Source organism: Buteo buteo, chromosome 23 (assembly GCF_964188355.1).
Source record: "Buteo buteo chromosome 23, bButBut1.hap1.1, whole genome shotgun sequence".
Taxonomy (NCBI): Eukaryota; Metazoa; Chordata; class Aves; order Accipitriformes; family Accipitridae; genus Buteo; species Buteo buteo.
The window spans coordinates 12,456,148-12,479,151 of NC_134193.1; the positions used below are offsets into that span (position 1 = coordinate 12,456,148).

Below are 23,004 nucleotides of genomic sequence, written 5' to 3' on the forward strand. Positions count from 1 at the left end.
GAAGGCAGCCCGCCCCGCCCACTGCCCACGCCGGCGACGCGCGGCGGCGGAGGCGGGGCGCGCGCGGCTCCGCCCTCTCGCGAGATCTCGGCCGCTATATCCCGTGGCCGCGCACACTTCGCCCCTTTTGCGCCCGCCCGTCGCTAGGCCGCAGCGCGCTCCATCCGCCGCCATCTGCCCCCGGCGCCGCCGCCATGCCGCCCAAGTTCGACCCCAACGAGATCAAAGTCGGTACGTGCCGGGGCGGGAGGGGGGCCCGGGCCGTGAGGGCGGGCGGGCCGGGTCCGGCGGAGCGGGTCTGACGCGCGTTGGTGTGCCCGCAGTGTACCTGCGCTGCACCGGCGGGGAGGTCGGCGCCACATCCGCTCTGGCCCCCAAGATCGGTCCCCTCGGTCTGGTACGTACCGCGGCACCGGGCGGGGGGGCACCGTGGGCGGCTCCTGGGGTGGCGGGAGGCGGCCCGGGGCTGAGGCGGAGGGAGGGGGCAGGGAGATGGGGGCGGCGGCGTGGGGGAAAGCGTGTCCCGGTGTGTCCCTGCCTCGCTGTTCGCCTGGGGAGAAAAAGAAGTTTTTTTAGCGACGTTACAACGCAGCAAACGAAACCATGCCTCGTGGGGGGTACGGGGAGGCTCTGCTTTCATCTAAGTGACATTTTTTGTGACAAGAATGTGTCATTTCTTCTTAGTCCCCCAAGAAGGTTGGTGATGACATCGCCAAGGCCACGGGTGACTGGAAGGGGCTGAGGATCACGGTGAAGCTTACCATCCAGAACAGGCAAGCTCAGGTACTAAACGCCAGATGGGATGGCTTCGTGGTGCAAGTGTCAAGCACGAATGAGCTCTGCTTGCTCGAACCACAAGCTTACATCCCGGCAGGGTCAACTCAGCCCTTCATCCTTCCGAGGTGGATAAAATGAGTTCCACACAGCGAATGTGTGGGGGTCTTCTGGGAAAGACCTTAAAACACTTGCATGAGCCTTCTGAGCACCTCTGGCTCGAATCTGGCAGTCGTTGTGTCTGTGTATGAAGCCTGGGGCTTGCCAGGCTGAAGGTTCCCAGCCTGTGAGTGATGGGAAGGGATATGCTCATGTGCAGAAGTTGATTTTTTTTTTAATCCTGTTGCAGATAAATTTTTCCTTTTACAGAACATCTGACCAGGAGCAAACTATTACAAGCAATAGAGAAATTACAAAAAAACTCCTTAACTAATCCTGTAGCCACCTGCCACTATACCTGTCCTGAATTCTGTGGCTGGTATATTCCAGTGGTGAGCTGAGAGGAAGCCCCAGTCCAGGAAGCAGTCCTCTTCTGGTTGTGGGGAGGCCTGTGCCGAAAGGCTGGGAACAAGTTTCTGCATCACAAAAAAGCCTTGTGAACTAATTGAAAACACAGTGCGCTGGTAATTAGCTTTGCAGGCACTGACTGCCCCATTGAGTATCTTCCTTAGCTGCCTAATTCTGCTTAGAGGGAGAAGAAAATTAATCTCTTTTCATTTAGATAGAGGTTGTTCCTTCTGCCTCTGCTCTGATTATCAAAGCTCTGAAGGAGCCTCCTCGTGACAGGAAGAAGCAGAAAAACAGTAAGTTTCATCTGACTTCAGTTCTGAATGTGTTTTGGGGCTAAGGGGGGAATAGGTACCTGCCTCTTGGATTATTCAGCATAAATTGGCAAGCGAGTGCCATGGGTCTGTATCTTGGGCAGCTGGCATTCCTTAAGTGTCAGAGTACAGACAACAGTTTGTACACCAGCAGAGTTCAGCTTCTTGGAGGATGGTGTAGAACAGTCACCTGCCACTGTACCTGCCTTGTAATTCAGTGACTAGGACAGTCCAGAGGTGAGCTGACAGAAAATGCCAACTCAGGAAACAGGGTTATTCTTCTTGTGGGTAACTTTGTGCCAAAGTCTGGGGACAGGCATGCTGATGGCAGCCTCACTGTAGTTGTGAACTCTGGTTTCCATGTGGTCTGAGTGCTGGGAATGGTGCTTCTCTAATGAAGCATGGGGAACTGGGAGTGCCTGTGTTTTCATTAACTTAGTGGTGCTGTTGCTTTCCTTCACAGTTAAGCACAGTGGCAGCGTCAGCTTTGATGAGATAGTGAACATTGCACGGCAGATGCGGCACAGATCCCTGGCTCGAGAGCTCTCAGGTAAGTACTGGTGTTGGGGTTGCACAGAGTCCTCCCTCCGCTTGTGCTGAGTGCCTGAGCCAGGCTCTGCTCTGATTCCTGGGAGGGCCCCATAGCTGTGGTGTGGTGGAGCTCCTCGTGTGGCTTGGTTGATCAGGCACTGAGCACCACAGGAACAACCTTGTGCTGGCTGTAAGCAGCCAGCCTCACACCTTCTGGTGAAGGTAGTACAGGATGGTGAAAGGTATGTGTGGCGCTTTCTGGTGCGTTGCCTGGAAACCAGTATGCTAGACCTGGCTTAAGTGTCTTGCTGTCCCCTGGTGAACCCTGTGGCTACAGCCTGCAAACCCCAGAGGGAGGGAGGGATGGACAGCTGGGGGGTGTAGAGAGGTGAGTTCTCTATACATTCTTCAAAGTTTTCTTGTGGTAAAGCACTGACAAGCTTTATCTTTCCACTGCAGGGACAATCAAGGAGATCCTTGGGACTGCCCAGTCTGTAGGCTGCAGCATTGATGGCAGACACCCACATGATATCATTGATGACATTAATAATGGTGCGATTGAGTGCCCAGCTGTAAGTATCCCATCTCTGACTGAACTTGCTGTATTAGACTATTTGCTAAAAGACTCTCCACTGATGAGCTGTATTTACTTCTTTCAACAGAGCTAAGACTGCAGAAAAGAAGTTGCCATCTGAAGGCTCCTTAAGTTTTTTGTAGCACCTTAAATACTTAATAAAGACCCAGTTGTCTGCAAACAGCGTTGCTGGCTTAATTTGTCCTTGTCCCATGCTGCATGAATAGTGGGTTCTGGCTGGGGACCACCTGCCCTCTGTGTCAACCAAAGTGATGGTTCTTACAGAAACTTCTAAGTCAGAAGATGCTTGTTTCCCATTTGGTGCCCTGAAATCATTTGCTTGCAGCAACACTGAGTTCAGAGAAGTGGAGCTGCCTCAAGCCAGCACTCCAGTAAAGAGCAAATATTGCTAACTTGTGGTGTCTCTTCTTGCCAGTGCCATCTGTGCAGCTCAGAGCTGCAGGTGTTGCCCTTCATTAGGGCAAGTGCTGGAGTAACAGGTCTGGCTTCCTCTGAACCACTACAGCCAGGACACAAACACATACTGAGGCTTGAACATAATTTTGGAGGCTGCCTGGGTCTTAACCCTGTGCTAGAGTAGCTGCATGTGGTTGTGGGATGGAAGAGCTCTGACTAGTCCCTGTTTGAAATGAAATCCAAGGTGTGGCTGTTCAGTCAGCATTCCCAGGGACCATAGGAGCCATGCAAAAATAGTTTTGTATGCCTGGCAGTATGTAGCTTGGCCTTGCCTCTAGCCCATTATTGCCAGAAGGAACCTCTGGCCTAGGTGGCATTGTGGGTTTTCTGCTGTAGAACAAATCAGATTCTTTGCTGCTCAGTTTTTTCTCTTGCCTTGAAGCACATGATGTTGTGGGTTTTCTTCTGGTGACCAAGACAAGCACACACATTCTAGTTCTTGAGCTGAATTTCTTTTGTGCTTTATTTCATCACTGAAGAGGAGCAAGTCTGTTGATTGCGAGTGAAATCCTGTGGTCCTCTCTGCTTCAGAGAGTTGTAAAGGGCCCAGTCTCATGTTTCTTGGGTCTCCTGATTCCTTGAATGGTGATACTGAGGGAGCTGGCTAAGCAAGCCCTATAGCCCCTCTCTACGTTGTATGTTCCAGGTCCTGGTATATTCTCTGAAAGAAAAAGAAGAAGTTTAAATGTTAGTATTTCCCTGTGCATGGGCATTCTGTAAATCCAGTGCTACTGCTTGTTAAGGAACAGATCCTAAAATCTGACTGAGCCACAAAACTTGTGTTTAGCAGTGAGTATTCTGGCTGTTTCTGCTAGTAACTGCACCCTGCAGGAGTGCCAACTTAACCTGCTGAAGAGCTGCTGCCCTTCAACAAAAGGAGTTTGTACCGTGGTGGTACAGCTGGGGAGTGTGGATAGAACCAAAGTTCTCCAAAGATCCTGGGGAAACTGTTTCCAGCAAAGGCTGGATTTTCCCTTGGGGTAGCACAGTGCAAGGGTTGATGTCTAGTCTTTCAGGCTGCGGGAAGCTGTATTAGAAGTGAAGTGAAATTACCCTGGTAATAAGAATGCTTTAGCTGACTCTGAGGTATTACTAAAAGCCCTATTAACATTATGATTGCAGTTTACTTCAGCCCTAACAGAGCGTCCTGGAAAAAAAAAGTCATGAATGTTAATTTAGGTCCATTTTTCCAAAGGGAAAGGGGATCAAATTCTTCCCAAGATGCTGAGCTGTATGAGCCTTGGTCTCAAAAAAATGTTCTGCAAGATACGTTTTCCTCCTCTGCAAAGTGGTGACAGTACTCCATTAACTTTTTTTTTGTCAGTGTCTCTTCAGTTTTGCAAATAACTCTCAAAGTTATTCTTACAGGGTACTTTCAGCCCTGGAGGAAGACTTCCTGGCTGGAGCTCTGCTATAGCGAGCAGGATGCTGAAGTGGTGTGCATTGCAGGAAAAAATAGTTCTGCTACTACTTCTAAGGGTGTTCAGGAGAGTGTGTGGTATATGCACTAGCTGGGCTGCTAAAATTTGTTGAATGGGGCCTGGATTATTTACCAGGATCTGCCCGAGTCGTTTGTAGGAAGGAACCAGTGCAGCAGGAGGGTTGGCTGCAGTGGGAAATTGTCTGCTGCTGTGTTGGACACACCAGGTGCTGACTGAGCTGGAGCCTCTGTAAAAAGGAGAACTCAAGTCTCCAAATAAATTCCATCCCAAACTGAATGGGAGGAGGTGTGCACCTGTAGTAATGCTTATTTCTAAAGTATATGCAAGTAATGTGTTGTTTTCCAGTATACAAGGCACTGCAGTTCCTAAGCAGCTGCACTTGAAGGCTGCTTAGGTGCAGAGCAATTGCGAGCTGGTTTGGTGAAACGAAACCTTTGTGTTTGCTCTAGCTTAAGCCAGGAGCGTGGCTTGGGCCAAGTCTTCAGTGCTGCCTCTCACCACGCAGCAGAGTCATGCCCTAGGAATGTATCTCGTACTGCTTGTGAAGCATAAAATGTATGTTGTGTCCACAGTGGGAGCTTCAGAAATCACCTGTATGTGCACATGGTTTAGCAACAAACTGCTGCTTGACAAGACTTCAATTTCTTATCTGGCCTGCTTTTGTTAAAGTACCTACTAGTGAAGCAGGTAAAACTTTATGAAGGTGGGCCCTGGGAAAGGAGAAGTCTCCTAGCCTGTTCTTGCAAGATCCAAAAAGCCAGGTCAGCATCAAGGCCAGCCAAAAGAAACTGCAAATCACATCTGTTTTCTACCATGGTCCTGCTGCCTGAAACGTTTAATGAAGCATCAACTCTGTAATTTTGCATTGAGCTCATGGGCAGAAGGGAGTTGCCAGGATCTTTGGAGAATGCCTGGGCTGGCAGTTTAGCAGAGGGTGAGTGACTGCTGGAGGGGGGATGTGCGGGTGGAGGAGTTTGGGCTGACCGGTGCATTTACGATTTCTGGGAAGATCCACTTTTGTCCTTTGTTCCCTGATGAAATGTGGGTACATTGCCTCGGTGACTTGAGGGCCACGGAGATTGAAGACTGGCTGTAATGAAATAGGGAAAGGCATGACAAAAAAAATTAGGTAGTTTTTCTCAAATCAAACACAGACACCAGTTTTACAGTATGTCCCAACACGTGTGGACTCAGTGTGGAGGGAAGAGCTAGACCCTCCTCATTCCTAAAGCAAAAGTGACCAAAGCCTGACCCAGGTGTCCCCAGAAATTGCAGTTCCCTGCAGAACCTGCAAGGTTTTGCCCACAGACTGTTATGGGTCTGTCTGTTCCTTTATAGCATGGGCAGCTCTGCCCGTGGTTGGGGCCCTTGCTGGCCTGTCTCAGCTCCCCGCCAGCCCCGAGCTCTGCACACAGGCAGTGCAGGATTTTGTACAGCCTCTTCAGCTGATACAAGCAGAAAGCAGAAGAGTTTGTGGCTTTGCTCTTTCATTTACTTTTTCTCCTGCTGTTCGAAGGGCCGTTTTCTGAGGCAACCAGGGAATAAAAAAACCCAGAAACATGGCTGAAATCCCAGACACTTGCCATCTTTACTTCCTTGGCTTGGAGTTGACCGTGTTTCAAGCCAGGAACACTGCTTGGATGCTCTCTGAACCAGGGTCAGGTGTGGTTCCTCGTGCTCTGTAACCTGCCACCTTCCTCACCTCTCAAAGGACACTGGTTGCACCAAATTCTGATAAGGTACAGGGGGGAAAATCTTCTATGATGAGTGGTCACAGGCTGCAATGGGGATGCAGTGGGGTGGTGAGACCTCCATCCTCAGAGATGCAGAAAGCTCAGCCTGACACCAACCTGGGCAAGCTGGCCTGGCTGTGACGCTGGCTGCGTGTCGGGCAGATGGTTGGGTCCCTTCCAGCTGAAGTTATGCAGCGATTCCATGACAAAGCTGCACAAATGCTTACGCTGCCTGAGGTAGGACAGCCTGGCAGAGGACTGCAGCGCCCCTTTCAGCAGCAATTTTAGTTAAACTTGTTTAAAGTGTTTGTTGACCCTGGTGTTAGAAGAACCCCCACTTTGGTGTGAACCCCGAGAGTCTCAGGAACTGTCAGCCTTGTGGGTGCCCGGGGCTGTCCTGTGTACCAGTGTACGTACGTACGTATGCACGCATGTACACTCTCTCTGTGGGTTTTCCCCCACTTGGCAGTGCTGGAAATAGTTGGAAAAAGGATTTCTTTTGCTTAAGGGAAATTCTCTTGGGGCAGGATACATAACCTTTCCCATGCTACCTTAGGGTATGTGCTTTGGTTGAAGCACTTGGAAGAAGGGTACTACCCTGCCAATAATTCATTTTTTCCAAACCAGGCTTCTTAGAAAGGAGGCAAAGGGCTTGGTAAAGATAGTAACAACCTACATTAAGTTCACATTTAAAATCCATCTTCTTCCTAACTGGGTTTGTGCTCCAAAGCTCACTCTGATTTCTTCCCACTCTGGTGACCTGCACCTTCAGGAGAAAGGAGGGAAAGGGACATTGAGAAGCACTGAGCCCTTCCTGGGAAACCTTTGCTCTGGTGGCATAAGGGCTTCATGCACTCTAAGAAGAATGAACTTTCTCATTTCCCTGAGACAAAACAGGCCTCAAAAAGCCAAATCTTTGGGATTCATGTCTTCCTGTGTTACCAAACATTAGGATAGAATATCTGAATTTTGTTATGGTTTGGTGTAGGGTACTGAAGGCCCACAGGGCCAGCTTCCCCCCCCCCCCCACCTACAAGATGCCGTAATGGTGGATCCAGTAAAGTCAAGCGCTATTTACTGTGGGCACAGTGGGAAAGGGAGAGCTGAATCCAGCATCGCCCAGCGGGTGGGAGCCATTGGTGGTTGCTCATGGGGGTGCGGGTCCCATCTGAGCTCATGAGCAGCACAGTGGGGTGTGAACTGCTCACTAATGGAGCTCTTCTGCTGTGTCTGAACCCGGCTGGATTGCCCAGTGTGGCGGGAGGCAGGTGGAGTGTGGCTGTGCCATCGGGGCTGTGCCCTGGCTCTTGCTACTGCCCAGCCTGATGCCATGGTGCTTGGCTGGCTACCGAGCCCATCTGTCCCCACAAGCAGGAATTTGACTCCGTGGCCACTCTCTAGCAGAAGACCGCAGTGCTGGGGAGATACCCTGCTCTTTGCAAAGGGAGGGGCGGTGGTCTCCATCCATTGCCTCCTGCCACAAACGGTGGCCTTGGGAACACCGTACCCTTCTGCAACGTCTGCAAAGGCAGGGAACCACAGCCAGTGGGTGACATGAGAAGTACAAAGGGTGTCAAAAGAGGGGAAAAAAGGCCCAAATAGGAAAGGAAGCTTTTTCTGGCGTAAAGGCAGGGAGGAGCCTGCTTTCTGGAGGAGCTGCAGGCAGAAGCCCTGGCTGGAAATCGGGCTTGGGCAGCACATGCCCATGGCTCACCACTGTGGGCATCCGAGCAGAGCAGCACTCAGTGCTTCATCGCTTTTCCTCAGAGTCAGGCAGGCTGGTGTCCCCACAGGGGCTACATGCAAGCAGTACCGACAGCAAACTTCCAAAATGAAGGTAATCCCACAAACCTTGTGGGTTTTTTGGGGGGAAGGAAGATGCAGAGAATCCCCCGGGCGCTGAAATCATGAACCCAAATTGCTGCAATGCCCTCACGTGCCCATGCACAGCCTGAAATAACCCCCAGTGCTGGAAGGGCTGGCAGTAAACTGCTACCATGGGGAGCCCTTCACTGCGGGGTGACCTCACAGCAGCATTTTGTGAGGGCTGTGTTCCTCCAGGTCTCCCACTGCAGCTAGGGCTGGTTGCCTTCACCAGCCAGGGTACGGCAAGTTTGGGCACCATGAGCCATGCCTGGGGTCCCATTAACCACCCCCAGGCAAACCTCAAAGCATGTTGGCATTAGCAGCACCGCTCTGAATTTTTTCCCTGGTTCAGACAATCTCTTCTCTCCATCCACAGAATAAGAAACCTCCGATTTCTGCTCAGTGTGCCTCCAACCCACGTGAAAAAGCAGTGCCGTGGGAACCAGAGCTCTTTCCAGCCCAAGTGAAGGCCCTGTGTGCTGAACACCAAACACCCAACTGTTGGCAACAACGGTACCATGGGCTCTTGTTGTTTTTTTCTTTTTCAGATGTATGGCCACAATCATCAAAACCCACAACCATCAGAAATGAAGTCCTCCCCCTGATAAACCAATGTGCACATCCATTAATTCACTGCATGTTCCTTTCCACTTAACAATTTACTTTATTAGAGAATTTATATATTTTTTCCCTTACAAATTCTTTAAAAAGCAAATAATTCTTTTTACCATGTAGGTATTTTTTTGTTTCAAATTCAATGACTTGACTGGCTTTTTCATTAAACACAATGATTTTTGCCTATCCTGTTGCAAAGGTTCACCTGTCTGGTTGGCCGTTGTCACAAAAGAGGTCAGGTTGGCGCCAAAACTGTGGGGAGCAGCGCTTGCAGACCTGCTAATGATGGGCTGCTCCAAATAGCTTCGTGTGTTTAATTTCCCTGGTCCACCATTATAGCCTTAAGGCGTACGTCTCTTCTGTGGGACTGCTCCATCACAGGGCTGAAAGACTCAGAAAAGTTTTCCAAGATTCATCTTTAGATTTAACGTTTGTCTCATTTAGATGCTCCTAGCACTGGTTTAAGCCCACCTTCCTTGGTGTTTATGTTCTTCAAGCCAGAGTTTTCCTACCCTGCCCCAGAGGTTTATGACTTTGTACAGAGAACGCTTCTTTATCAGCCCTCCTTGCCTGCTTTATCCATGTATTTGCACTTTGAATTCCCTCTGTTACATCTTTCAAGCGTTGTTGCTCTGCAGAAGCCGACATCCATCAGGAAAACACAGCCGTTCTTGACACATCTGCCTTGACGTGCTCAGCTCTGGCCGCAGAGTCTCTGGGAGGGAAAGCTCTGCAAATCCCTTTCCCTGACTTTTGTGAAGTAAGGATTAACTTTTTGGTGCTGGAGATTTTTATTGTCATTTAGATGTTGGTCGCGATTAGATCATGGAAATAGGTAACAGCACACTCATCCTGCTCATGTGAGGACCACGGGCGAACCAAACACCCCAAGGACAAAATGTCCCCGGAGCCCCCTCGCTGCAACGACGGGTCGAGCCCGGCTCTTGCTCCAGGCCCCTTCCTTCCCCGGCCCTGCGTGGGTTTTGGCAGGGGCGGCCGTCCCAGCGGCTGGGGTGCCCGGGGAGGCGTCAGCGGTGCTCATCGCGCTTGGCAAGAACGGACAAGCGCTACGTTCCTTCCTCACGGACGAGCGATGCTTCACGTCGTGTCCCCGCGGGACACCCACGTGGGCACCTTTTGCCCCGGAGCCGGCGTTTCCCCTGCCGGCCGTTTTCGCGCTCTCTGCCCCAACATCCCACAGCCCGAGCGGCTGCGGGTCGCCACGCCGGCGGGCGCCGAGCAGCGCTTGCCTGCCGGCGGAGGAGGAGGAGGAGGAGGAACGCCGGGGGCTGCGGAGGGGCCTGAGCCGCCCCCGGGGGCCGGCCACTGAGGGGAAACGCGGCGGCCTGGGGCTGGGGCTGGGCCCCAGCCCGGGGCGGCCCCTCCGAGGCCGGGAGGGAGGCGGGCGGCGGGCACGAGCGGCGCCTTTAAGCCCTGCCCCCACCGCTCGCGCTCTCCAGTGTTGGCGGCACAAAGCTTCCCGCGAACGTGACGTCACCGCCCGCGCCTCCCTCTCCCGCCCGGAGCCCGCTCCCGAGCCCGCGCCCGCGCGCGGCCGCCCGCCCCACCTCCCCCCCATCCCCGCCACCCCTTCCCCACGTGACCCCGCGCCGCGCCGCGCCGCCGATTGGACGACCCGGCGGCGTAGTAGGAGCGACGCGCCGGCGGCGCGGGGCGCTATTGGCCGGGCGGCGACGGGTGGGAGGTGGTGCGGCGCCCCGCCCCCCCTTACCCCGCCCCTCGCCCCCCCTCCCGCCCCGGGTGTGCGCGAGGCGGCGGCGCGTGGCAGCGGCGGCGACTCCCGCTGGCGGGCTGTGAGGGGCGAGCGCGGGCGGCGGCGACCCCGACCCCGACCCCGGCCCGGGCCGGCCCCGCCATGACCGACTTCAAGCTGGGGATCGTGCGGCTCGGCCGGGTGGCCGGCAAGGTGAGCGCGGCCGCGGCCGCGGCCTGAGGGCGCCGGGGGGGGCGCGGCCCGGCGCTGCGGGCCGGGCTCGGCCGCGCCGGGCGGAGCTGGGGGGGGGGGCGGCGGCGTTCGGGGCCCGGCCGGGAGCGGTGCTGACGGGCCGCGCTGCCGCCGTGGCCGGCGCGGGAGGCGGGGGGGGGGGCGGGAGGCGCGAGCAGTCCGGCCGGTGCCGCCGGGAGGGGAGGGGAGGGGAGGGGAGGGGAGGGGAGGGCCGAGCCGGGCCGGGGCGGGCGGCCGCGCTGACGGGGTCCGGCGGCGGTGCGTTTCAGACCAAGTACACGCTGATCGACGAGCAGGACATCCCGCTGGTGGAGAGCTACTCCTTCGAGGTGAGGGGCCGCGCCCCCTGCCCCCTTCTTCCCCGCCGGTGCACCCCTCCACCCCACCCCCCAATCTCCCCGGGCCCGGTTCCCGCCGTCCCCCCGGTGCCGCCTCTCGCTGCCCCCCGTCCCGCCTGTGCTGCCCGCCCTCTGCCGCTGCTCCGCGCGTGTTTTGCACGTTTCTTCACCGGCGATACCCAGTCCCCTTCGCTGTACCCCGGGAACCGGCCGTCGCCCCCCGTCCCCGTCACTCACCCCCCCGTCGCCGTCCGCGGTCGCCGGGGCCCCTTTGCCGTCGCCTCTGGGAACAGCGGATCCCGCGGGGGCTTCGCCGGGGGCCGGTTTGCAGGGTTCCCCGGGGTGGGGGGGGGGCAGGTACTGGCGATCTGTTGCTGAAACGGGTTTTGGTTGGGTGGTTTTTTGGGTTTTGGTGGTGGTGGTTTTATTTTTTTTGGGGGGGGGGGGCGTTTTTTGCTTTCTGTGCGACATGCTTAAATAGAACCGCTTATGGAAGCGCTTTGCCCCCTGACTTTCCTGCTTTGGTGGAGGGGGGGAGCTTGAAATGATCGAAATGCCAGTGTGAATGCTTTCCAGCAGGAAAGGTTCTGCTTTTTCATTTTAGATGAGTGTTACTTTAAAACAAACTAATTTATTATACAGTTTTTTGTTTTCAGCTTTCTATTTGTATACCTTTTGAGAGCCAACAATTTGTCTTCCCTTATTTGGTTTGGGAAACTTTAAAAATTTTCACTCTGCACTCTGTCTTAGATGAGGAAAACTTCTTTTATTGTAATTTATTATGGGACCAGGAAAAATGTTTTCTCTTAACGTCTACTGAAAGAGGGTATTACTACCACGGCTTTGCAAGTGAGAGAGTTCTTGATTACAAAATCTAAACCTAAGGTTTTTTTGGAGGAGGGACAGTCTTTTGCTTGGTGCCTGTAGCACAGCGGGTACTTCAGGGCTGCTCTTAGGAGTTTTAAGTGCTGTGGCAATGCTGCTACCAGAAAACACTGTGTTTGCCCATTCCTCCTCTGTGGTAGCTCACTGTAAGTGTGTGCTGTCACTGAGCAAGGTAGTACACTGCGAGTATCCTAAATTTGTCTCGTCCTTAGTACAGTTTGCGAGCATTAGCGCCAGCACAAAGTTACGGAGTGGAGAAAAGAGGGCAGGACTACTCCTTTCACTAGCAACCCCTAATTAGATTGGTATAAAGCAACATTGAGAACAAAGCCTTGGTGGCTTGCTGATGGCTGTACAGAAAATCTGCGCCAGAGTGGAGAATGGATCCTGGCCCTACGGGCTCACAACTGGATTGTTGCTGTTCTTTGTCCAAGCAGGACTCCTGCTGTGCACAGCCTCCTTTCTTCCCTTTTCCATCTTTGTAAATGACGATAGCAGAGCTGGTTGGCTCCCCTTGGAGGCTTGAAACAACTCAAATTCCATTAAGGTCAAGTGACCTCTAGGAGACAAGTGTTAAGTGTTGGGCCCTTCCTGTATCCCAATGGAACATGTGCTCTGCTACTCGGTGTGGGATGTTCTCACAGCCTTTCCCTTTTTCTCTAGGCTCGGATGGAGGTAGATGCTGATGGAAATGGTGCTAAAATATTTGCTTACGCTTTTGACAAAAATCGTGGAAGGGGATCCGGCCGTCTGCTGCATGAGCTGCTTTGGTAGGTATCGTAAGGAGAGCTAAAACTTTAAGGGTTCACTTAAAGGTGGAGTTTGCTGCCAGCAACTTGTGTGTTGTTTATTGCTCTGCTTGTAGTATTTTAAGTCTTCTCAGGTGGCTTGCAGCTACACTCAGTTGGAAACCCAGCACAGGGGGTGCCCATAGATCTTACTACGGTTTGGTTTTGCACTGAGCCTTCAAACAGCTGAGTCCCTGTAAAAAAGTTATTCCCAGGGAAAACGGTGATAGGTGAGGAATATTCTAGTAGAGACTGTTTAAATCTGAGAAATGCTACTAAAACTTCATTCAGTTCAGGGGTGGGGGAACCGGGAACTAGCTCCATTTAATAGGTGAAGACTAACCTTTTGAGGTTTTTTGGGTTTTGTTTTTTTTTTGTCCTGTGATAGTCAGGTACGTCTTATTGGCACCAGTGAGAACTGGCAGAGCACTGGAGAGACATAGAACCTCTCGTAACTTAAAACTTTGTGGTTTTTTTTGTTTGGCCTGCTGGAAAGCTGCCTGAAGTGATGCTGATGATGCTTCATATCAGCTGCTACATCTTATTTTCCATATTCTAATAATCATTGCTTGATATCCTTTGTAGCTGCCAGTTTAGATTCAGAGGCCAACTTGCTTGCTTGTGAGAAATTAATTCATCTGGTGAACTAATACATTGCTTTCTCTAGATATGTTCATGGGTTTGTAGAAAAGACGGGGTATGCTGAAGAGAACTGTTATTTCTTTTAAAAGCCTTTTTCAAGAAATTAAGCATGTTTTCTGTTCAGTTCCATAAACTATACTTAGAAGTCATAGTGCCCAAGATATAGCTCTGCTTTCTTTATTGTTCCAGGTTACTTCTTATTCCCCTAACTTAGTCCCTGTACAAGAGGAGGGAGACAGGAAGAATATCAGAGACTATTATTATTATTTACAAGCTTCTCATTAAATATGGATTTTAACCTGCATCTGTTAATGTTTAATCTTGTTGCACATATAACTTTGAAAATTATTACAAAGTTGGCTATAGTATGTGGGGTAAATCACTGTGAGCTACTAACTGTGAACCTCATACAGTAATAATTGTCACCTGTAAGTAGCACTAAACAGCACCTTGAAATTATTCCAGCTGACTGTTGAAGGCTGCATAGATGATGACAGTCCAGCTGTTTGCTTATTACAGAGCCCAGTCCTTGCCTCTTCTGGTTCATTTTACTTAAATTAGGAAATAATTCTAACATATTCAGTTACGTAATTCAAATTGTGTCACTCTAGCATGCACTGGTGTTAAAAATTCTGAGATTGTGTGTGTAATAGGGATTTTTGAAAGTCACAAAGGCAGGGCGTAAACTGTCAGGCAAGGAGAGCTGCAGTTCTGAAATTGCAAATCCTGTGACTAGAAAATTTCAGCTGTTTCTGTAAATTCAGTTTGATCCCTTTGAGGGTGTAAATTTTGCTGTGATCTTTAATTACAAGCTAACACAATGCAGGTTAGTATACCTTTGTGACTGAGTTTCCTAATATCTTTAGAAAGTCTCTTGGCTACAGGTGCTATGTAGTTACTGCTCCTCCTAAAAAGAATAGGCACGTTGTTCAGTTTTACTTACCTGCACTGGGGACTGCTTTGAAAACAAAACAGAAATGTATTTTAGTGGCAGGTCCTGAAGGTTTTGGAGCCTTTGAAAGACAGGAGATGGGCAGTAGCAGTCATTACTCTTTCCAGTGCCAGCCTTACTTCTTGGGTGAATTAAAAGCAAAGAACTTGAATTACTGCAGGTGCAGGAGTGTAACTTAACTGTTCTCCCCCAAACATACTCCAAAAAATCAGCACACTCCGAAAAAAATAACCTGACTGTGTGCTTCTGGTTTAAGATGAAGTGAGTAGGCATGTGTTGGATACTGTTTCCAGTAAAGCAGATTTTAAATATTTTTTTTTTTTTTTAATTTTGTTAAGCAGGTATCATTGTTCACATAGTACGGCCCTCAAAATAGGAAGCTGGTAGCTACCAAAGCTGTGGCAATGACAGGGACCTTCTCCCACTCTTCCCCCAAAGCCCTCTTTCTGACCTCTGCAGATAGTGAACTGCGGTACTAAATGGGAACCAAGATCTGAAAAATACCCACATCTGCTGCAAATATTCTTCCTGGAAGAAGTTCATGCAGCCTCTCTTGTGCTTGCTGTGTTTTCAGGATGGACTCTTAGCTCCTCCAAAGCAGGATTTGAATGTCTGTGGCTAGGGACCTGCAAAATAAGTCTGTTGTCTTCTCGCCCTGTTCCCTGTATAGAAATCCCAGCTTGCTGTATTTTGGCTGGGTGTAGTGATGTTCCCTGGGGAACAGCAGCATCAGGAGATTAGTCATAAGTCACTAACTCTGTGTTCAAAAAGACATCTAAGACCCAATTTCCTTTTTTTTTTTTTTTTTTTTTTTTTTTTTTAGAGCACTTATCATACTGCCTATAATCTACTCAGTTATGGCTCCTGTTGACTTGAATTGCTGTTGTCTGTGCTTGGTGCTTCTTATTATGGGCCTTACTTCTCAAGTTAGCTGCTGAAATAAAAAAAGAACAGTATCCAGTTAATTCTCTGAAAAATTTTGGTTTCAGTGTTTTGCCTGGCATCTTGCATGAGCTCAGGTGTGGTGGTAGGGGTAGAAGCTACAGCTCTGCAGGAGAGTTGGCTGCATTAGCAAGGCTGTTTCTTCCATGAAACCTGTCCTTCACTGCACATTTCGGATTCACTTCTGGAGATGGTCCATGCTGCGCACTTTTGAAGCGTAGGTCTAGGGAGAGGAGTAGTGCGTGCTTGTGCATTCAAAGGTTGCTTGATTGTGTATGAAGAAAAGGGACCATCCTGAATTTGCCAATACTAATTCTGGCATCTCAGTCGAGTGGTACTATTAACGCTTTCACTGGTCATTAGCCAGCCCCAATTTCCATGCTTACTTTAAGACCTTTGTCACTTGAGGTAATAGAAAAACTGACAGCAATGTAGACGAATGTGGGTTTTTACAAAGTGAGGAAGACAGGTTCACTGTGCTAGTAAATTTTACCAATATTTGCTTATGGGGGTTGTGGGTGCAGAGCTAGACTTTGTAGGAGCAGGGGTAGGCATGTGCTACTCTGCTGTGACTTCCTGGTGTCATGAGCAATCTCTTGTAATTCTCTCTCTTCCCCAACTCCAACCTTTCTTAAGCTCTCATTATCTAATCCATTTAAAAAATATTTCTTAACTTGGTCTTAGACTCCCCTCCTCTCTTTCCCCTCCTGCACAGTTTGCTCTTGCTCTCAACTTCTGTCTCCTCCTACCAGATTCCTCGTTCATATCTATCCCATCTCTCTTGTTGGCGCTTTGTCCTAGTCTCAGTCTAAGAACCTTAACTCCTTCCCTGTCTCTGTCTCTGTCTGTGATGTTCACCTTCATCCTTTTGTGTCCATATACCTCCTGGGTTCCCACTTGTAGCCCTCGCCGTTCCTGATTTCCTTTGCCAGACCCTCTGGTAACCTTCAACAACTCAAAAGTAGCTTTTCCTCCTTTAGGGCCCCTTTCAGCAGACTCCTTTCCATAGTTTGTTTGCTTTTGTGTGTGTGTGTTTTGTTTGTTTTTTTGTTTGGTTGGTTGGTTTTTGTTTTTTTTTCTTTCTTCCCCCAAAGAAGGATTTTATTCTTTTTACCTTCAAAGGGGAGAGCTTCTCCCTGTTCTGTGGAGGCCCAAAAGACTCCCTAGCTCTGTTCTCGTGCAGGGCTGCTGGTACAGGAAGAATTGCTTTGCCTACGAACTAGAGCATGGGCTGTGCGTGAGTGCTGCTTGTAGTGCCTCCAAGGGAATTTTACTCATTAAATTCTAGGAAGTTTTGGGGCATATGTGAATTGCAAGTGTTTTCCTTTCCCCCAAGGTATATAATGTAACTGTATCTGGATGGATTTTGACAAAAGACTACATTTTTCATTGTCAGTCACATCTAAATAAATTTTCCTGTTTTGCTGGAAAATGGTAGAGCTTTTTAAAGGGGGGAGGGGGAATTGGGAATTTTTTAACTTGGGCAAATCATATCTTTTCAAAATTGGATGAGCCATTTAAACTGAAATATTCAGTAAACGCTGAGCAGGAAGCAGCATGCGAACTAGACTTGGGTAAAGTTGTAAGTAGCTGTTAGAACGGTCTCCTAGAAGGATATGCTGGGTAACCCTCAGATAGCGCTGTCAGTTTTACGTTGTCCTTGGTTGCTGCCAGTATGTTCTCTCCATGCTGTGAAATTAATCACGGTGTAGCGAATGTACCAAGACACAATTTCTGTCCAAGCCTTACTTTTCAGGTGAGAAAGGGATTCCTGCAAGAAGTGGTACGGAAACTTGTCCAGGCATAAGGGTGCTTGACAGCGAACTTGATACTTCTTGAAACAGAGAAAGGAGAGATAAAAAGAAGGTGGAATGGGAAATTAAAACTGTTAGAAGGCAACAGGGAAGAATCGCGACAGGACTTAATGTGCAGCCATCCTTGCTAATAGTCCTCCTTTGGTTTTGAGCAACTTTCAGATGTCTCTTGGTCAATTGTGGAGTCATTGCAGACTTTGTGTTACGCACAATTAGAGTCTAAAAAGCATTTGCATACTTGGTGAAACTTCTGTCCTGTTGCTTGTTACATTTCTTCATACCTAGCAAACTCTGTGACTTCACACCTGCAGCAAACTTGCATAAATGTGCTGGATAGAATTTCCCATTAAAAAAAATAAAGCAGTATTGACACCTTTCAAGTCTGCTCTGTGGAACACAATAATTACATAGATGCTCTTGCAGTAACTGCACTAGTAGTCTCTGGAACTTTCTTTGCAATATGTTTACAATTATAATATACCATGGTTGTCTTTTGATTCAACTCTTTTATAATGAAAATAACATCCTAGAAAAAGTCTCTTCCTTCTCAGAGTTGATATTCTGCATTAGCCACTGTAGTCTGTTGGCAACCCAAGTTTTACTGCGACTGTTCCAGTGACACCAGACAGCAGGCTAGAATGCAGCGTTTCTTCTGGAATTAGTGTGATTCTTTGCTTTTTAGCTATGGAGTCTTGTTCACCACTGACCTACAAAGCTGTTTTTGTCTCCTCCAGGGAGAGACACCGGGGAGGGATTGCTCCTGGATTTCAGGTGGTACATCTGAATTCAGTGACAGTGGACAACCGCCTAGACAATCTGCGCCTAGTTCCTTGGGGGTGGAAACCCAAAGCTGAAGAAATCTCTAGTAAACAAAGGTACGTCAATATTTGGCAGGGGGTTGCCATCAAAAAAAATTGAGAATATTGTAAATTGTTGTCTCCTTCCTTTAGCGATTTTCTTCTTGGCAGAGCCTTTTTTTATTTGACTTGGGCTACCGACACATCACTGTGAGTCTTAGCTTCCTCACCTGGGGAACAGAGTTAATACTCACTGCACATGGTACCTGTGAAGGGGCCATCTAGCCCCATGGTATTCTTATGTAGCGTCCTGCTGTGCCAGATGTTGTCACCGCAGTGAAACGGGAAGCCTGCATTCGCTTCCACTTGAGTGATGGCATCTGGGCATGCTGAATTAAGTCTGCAGATTTTACTGGCTTGTGGCTCTCGTACTCAGGCACCAAAATTTTAACACAATCTGTAGAAGTCAGCAGCTGCAAAATGCTTACACTTGTAATCGTGTATTTGGGTTGAAACCAAATGAGTTCCTGGGATCAGCTTCCATTGCCTTTTCACTAGTAGGTTGTGGGAACTTCCTACATGCCGTGTTGCACTAATGCTACTCAAAGCACATCAAACTCTTAATGCCAGGATGGATTTGGTTAATCTATGATGTAACGAAGGCATGTTCATTTTTGGTGGGAGACCTGTAGACTTAACATCACACTGGACGCTTCTCTTGAAACACTTGAAGCACCCGTAAGATAGGGATGTTCAGAGCTTATTAAACTGATTTTGAGAAGATGTAGTGAGTGGCAATGCTGCTACAGTGATGCTTCAAACGATTCTGGAACTTCAAGAACAAGAAACAAACTTCAAGCCATTTACACAGAAATAATTTTGCTTGATACAAGTGTTTCTTGATAGATACTTTCTTATGTTTTTTTCATTTAGGCTAAAATAATGCTAAAAATATCCAATAGATGAGTACGTGTAGTCTGAGGCTTAACAGGCTAAATACAATGTTAACCCTACTTACTTTATTAATTAATTTGGAATCAGTTTCCCTGTATGCTTATTATGAATTTATGGACCAAATTTGTACCTGTTTTTTACAGGGAACAAAGTCTGTATTGGCTGGCAATCCAACAGCTTCCTACAGATCCTATAGAAGAGCAGTTTCCTGTACTGAATGTAACACGATATTACAACGCTAACGGGGATGTTGTGGAGGAGGAAGAGAACTCATGCACATATTATGAATGTCACTACCCCCCATGCACAATGATTGAAAAACAGGTGTGTTCAAAAGAGTTGAAAGTAAGCACGTAATGACTCAGGCTACCGTGTGTGTCCAGGGATTTGTTTCTTAAAATGTAAAGTTTTAAGTGTGCCATTCAGTTGTTAAAAGCAATAATTCTTTTTAACTCGGGTTTTCTTTAGCATGAATCACTATGATAACTTTCTGTTTGAGAGAATGTAATTTTGGATTGGAACAGTAAATGACCTAGCGGTTTACTGGGAGGAGTGTGATTTCTGCAGAGTGTACGAAAAGACAGGTGGACACATTCCTCTTGGGACCCAGAGCTGGAATGAGCAAGCAGCTGTATAAGACAAGAGAAAGATTGTAAGAGGTTTTGGGCAGTAGCAAAATAAAAAAATAACATGCTTAACCTTTCATGAGAAGAGGGTGAATGTGAGTGGCCTTTATTCAGGGGAGAACTGGGAGGAAAGCTAGTTCTAGTCCTTCGCTGTAGGTAGATGAAACGAAGCAATATATATAGTGAGAGAATGGCAGAGAATTAGATGTCCAAGTGCTGTGCCTCTTTGTCAGGCAGATGTCCTTATCTATGAATAAGAAGGGCTTTTCTTGTGATAACAAATGCCAACTAGGCTAAAGTCTTCGTGTTTCACTTTTTTCTTTGCGAAAGGGAACGTTAGCAAAAATGGTCTTAAATGCCCTCTATTTGAAAAAGGGTGAGCTTTGCCTTTTATTTGGGTCTGCATACGAAAGCTTCCTGGATAACTGTAGGTTTGGCAATGGCTGAGCTTGTGCAGCCCTCCTAATAATTTCTGAATTTAAGATGTTTGTAGTTGAAAACAGAACTTAAGTGGACAAAAAAGTAGCACTGTGAGAACAAATGTGAAGCACTCAAATATTTTGTCTCTTAAGCCCGTTCTGCAAGACCAGCTGTGAAATCAAACAAATGCAATCGCTTCAAAAGTCTTTTGCCCCTCTGACAGTCATGGTGGGATGGTCATGTTTGCGATGGATGCAAAAGACCTGCTCATAAACCTACTTGGGAAATGATGTAGGGGTGCTCCTTAGTACTGAACAGGCTCACTAACGCTGTCTTGTGTTCTTCCTAGTTACGTGAATTCAATATTTGTGGCCGATGCCAGGTAGCAAGGTACTGTGGGTCACAGTGCCAGCAAAAAGACTGGCCTGCTCACAAGAAACACTGTCGGGAGAAGAAACGGACCTTCCAGCAAGAGCTTGGACCAGAACGATGACTGGGTGGCACAGGCCTCTTAGCAGCAGGATTCCTTCTCAAAGGCATTGGACTCTTGCTTTTGCACAGTAATGACAGACTGCTTATTGAAGCCAGAGGCACTGAAGAAGAAAAACCCTGTGATGCTTGAGCAGAACGGCTGACTGAACTAAGCCAGCTCTGACTGGTGCTGTGGAAAGGGATTGGGTCTACCCTTCCAGTATTATATTCTCAAGCAAAAAGACTACTGTGGAGGCTCCAGGCAGGAAGCTTCTCGTTATTTATATGTTAATACGTTTGTAAACTCATGTACAGTTTTTGTTAGAAATTCTTGATAGGACTCATTAACTGTAATGTTCAGATGAGAACACGTTGTTGGCCTAAAAGTTTAAAAAAAAAAAAAAAAAAAGTCATGTAGCAAAAGCTTTTCCTCCCATGTGGCTAGAAGTATCTGTGGCAGTGCCAAGGCCGGAAGGCAGGCTCCAACATCAGCAGGTACTCTGGAGAACTCTGCATGGAGGTTATATTTAAAAAAAAAAAAAAAGGGGGGGGGGGGAGTGTGCAAACAAAGTAAAGGTTGGAATGAATCATTGTCTACTACTCTCTAGCTTTCTCCCATTCCCTTCCAGCAGCTTTCAGAGCACAGTCACACTTGGATGTTGGAAATACCTACTCAGTAGGAACCAATGCACCAGAAACTGGAGCGGGGTGTAGGGGACCATCTGGGATCTGTGCATACAGGCAAGCTATAGCATGTCACTGCCTTCAGAGAAGGGCTGCTGGAGATCGTGCTTTAAGCAACCAGTATTTTTAGAAGGCTGGATTAGCCTTCTTGTTATGAAACCTTTGTATATAAAGTAGTTGTAGGGAAGCTCAGGTAGTCAGCTGTGTGTGGATGTGGTTGCCCTCGTGGCTTCCCCCGTAAGCATAGCAAATACTATAGTGATGTGCAGATATGTTCAAATGATCTAATATTTGGTAATTTGAGTTATTTATTCTTTTTTTTTAAAGAGATGCCATCAATCCAAGAATCACTTTTTGATTTTTTTTTTATGTAGTAATGAGTAAAATTAATATGGGAGGAGGATTTGACTTGCAGAGTATACGCCTGTTTTTCTTTTCAGACATTTTGTCATACATAATCTGAAAGTTTTTTCTTTTTCATTTTTGCCTTAGAAATATAAGGAATATCAACTGAGTTTCCTGAAGAACTAAATGGATAATTTAGTGCCAGGTGTTAGCCTTGCTTCACAGTAGAAGAATGTGAGCTGCTGAATGCTTAATGCAGAGCCTTTCTCAAAGTGCTTAGTAAAATAGGTATTTAATTTTTTTTGGTAAAAGCTGTGAAGAATTTTAATATTTCAACCAGGATTCACTTTGCCACTTCATGTTGCAATGTTGGTCTTGCTTGTATTCAATCTGTCAGAAAAATTGAACTGCTGTGGACTTCCAATATTATATTACATTTCAAATATCTGCACAGGAAGTTCTTAATTATTAGTATTTGGGTGGGTTTTCATACTTTAGCTTGAAGCATCTTAGGAAATAACAAAGAGCTTCGGAAGCTTCCTGCTGGAAGTTCACTTGGTAGGCACATTGTCAAGTTGCAACTCAATTCATGGATATACTGTAACTTTCTGTTTAGGCAGCCTAAAATGCCCTTAAGTATGAAGAAGTCAAGCAGGACCTAATCAAATTTTCCTGTAATGGGTGATTTATTTTTTTTAAGGAAACATTCAATTATTTGCTTTAAATGAATGGCACAGTTTTTGATGAATGTAAAATGGGACATAAGGAGTATTTTTTGTATTTGAGGTAATTGATTGAGAAGGGCAGAAGTACTGACTGGTTTTTTTTCTTGCCTTTTTAAAAGGTTGCTATTTGTCATGCCAGTTTTCCATTGTGTTATCAGTAATCATGTTTAGCAAACTCAAGTGCAGTCTTAGAGCGTTTAAACACTTCTGCAGCACTGAGCAGGGAAAATGGTTAGTCCTAATGTTTGTAATGTTGCTGCAGTAAGAAACGAGGACAAAGATAGACTGCAGATGAAGTCCTGATGGGGCAACAGGTAGATAGCTCTTGAGCAGCAGATGAAGGGAATGAAGGAAGGGTAAGACTCAAGCTAAAGAGTCTGCAAAACTAGGGTGGTGGGTGCTTAGGGCAATCCTGATCCCAGTGAATGTGGAAGGGAAGGGAATGGGAGGATGGGGTGAAGCAGGCAGGGAGGGAAGATGCCCACTATGTCAGAGGTCTGTCAGACCATCAATTGAATGAAAAGTAGCAAGTTGCCTGGACATCCCAAAAGGGCTTGGTGAAATAACACAGGTTTTGATTTCAGTGTGTAACCTTGTGCCAGAGGAGGGAAGTGGCTACAGGCATTTTGACTCTTAAAAAGGTCCTGGGGACTGCAGTAACCATGTCACTGCCTGCAGAACAGTTTTTCCTGGTTGGTGTGGGAAGTTGTGTGATCAACAATTCTGGCAGAAGATCTTTGTAATTTACAGAGATCTTCCCTTTTTGTAAGGTGTGTCACAAAGGAACCAGTTACACTTGAACATGGCAGCTCCACTTCATAT

General features: G+C 47.9%; 2 protein-coding genes and 2 non-coding genes across 4 annotated transcripts; all 4 read left to right on the forward strand.

Moving 5' to 3' along the window:
- The first annotated feature begins 72 nt into the window (after window positions 1–72).
- On the forward strand, window positions 73–2,881 carry RPL12 (ribosomal protein L12). Its single transcript, XM_075056179.1, has 7 exons — window positions 73–231; window positions 324–397; window positions 685–783; window positions 1,496–1,577; window positions 2,059–2,145; window positions 2,586–2,698; window positions 2,789–2,881. The coding sequence occupies exons 1-7, from the start codon at window positions 195–197 to the stop codon at window positions 2,792–2,794; spliced, it is 498 nt and encodes a 165-aa protein (XP_074912280.1). The 5' UTR covers window positions 73–194; the 3' UTR covers window positions 2,795–2,881.
- Window positions 1,219–1,347, forward strand: LOC142044100 (small nucleolar RNA SNORA65). Its single transcript, XR_012654202.1, has one exon. It is a non-coding gene; the product is annotated as a small nucleolar RNA SNORA65 (small nucleolar RNA).
- Window positions 1,785–1,913, forward strand: LOC142044099 (small nucleolar RNA SNORA65). Its single transcript, XR_012654201.1, has one exon. It is a non-coding gene; the product is annotated as a small nucleolar RNA SNORA65 (small nucleolar RNA).
- Window positions 2,882–10,573: 7,692 nt separating the features above from the next.
- On the forward strand, window positions 10,574–21,908 carry ZMYND19 (zinc finger MYND-type containing 19). Its single transcript, XM_075055288.1, has 6 exons — window positions 10,574–10,760; window positions 11,069–11,128; window positions 12,686–12,792; window positions 17,895–18,035; window positions 19,055–19,235; window positions 20,307–21,908. The coding sequence occupies exons 1-6, from the start codon at window positions 10,710–10,712 to the stop codon at window positions 20,448–20,450; spliced, it is 684 nt and encodes a 227-aa protein (XP_074911389.1). The 5' UTR covers window positions 10,574–10,709; the 3' UTR covers window positions 20,451–21,908.
- The last annotated feature ends 1,096 nt before the right edge of the window (window positions 21,909–23,004 follow it).

Coding starts and splice junctions, on each gene's coding strand:
- RPL12 (XM_075056179.1), top strand. CDS start 195: ATGCCGCCCAAGTTCGACCCCAACGAGATCAAAGTCG. Junction 1,578..2,058: donor CAGGAAGAAGCAGAAAAACA/GTAAGTTTCATC, acceptor TTTCCTTCACAG/TTAAGCACAGTGGCAGCGTC. Junction 2,146..2,585: donor CCTGGCTCGAGAGCTCTCAG/GTAAGTACTGGT, acceptor TTTCCACTGCAG/GGACAATCAAGGAGATCCTT.
- ZMYND19 (XM_075055288.1), top strand. CDS start 10,710: ATGACCGACTTCAAGCTGGGGATCGTGCGGCTCGGCCGGGTGGCCGGC. Junction 10,761..11,068: donor TCGGCCGGGTGGCCGGCAAG/GTGAGCGCGGCC, acceptor GGTGCGTTTCAG/ACCAAGTACACGCTGATCGA. Junction 11,129..12,685: donor TGGAGAGCTACTCCTTCGAG/GTGAGGGGCCGC, acceptor CTTTTTCTCTAG/GCTCGGATGGAGGTAGATGC.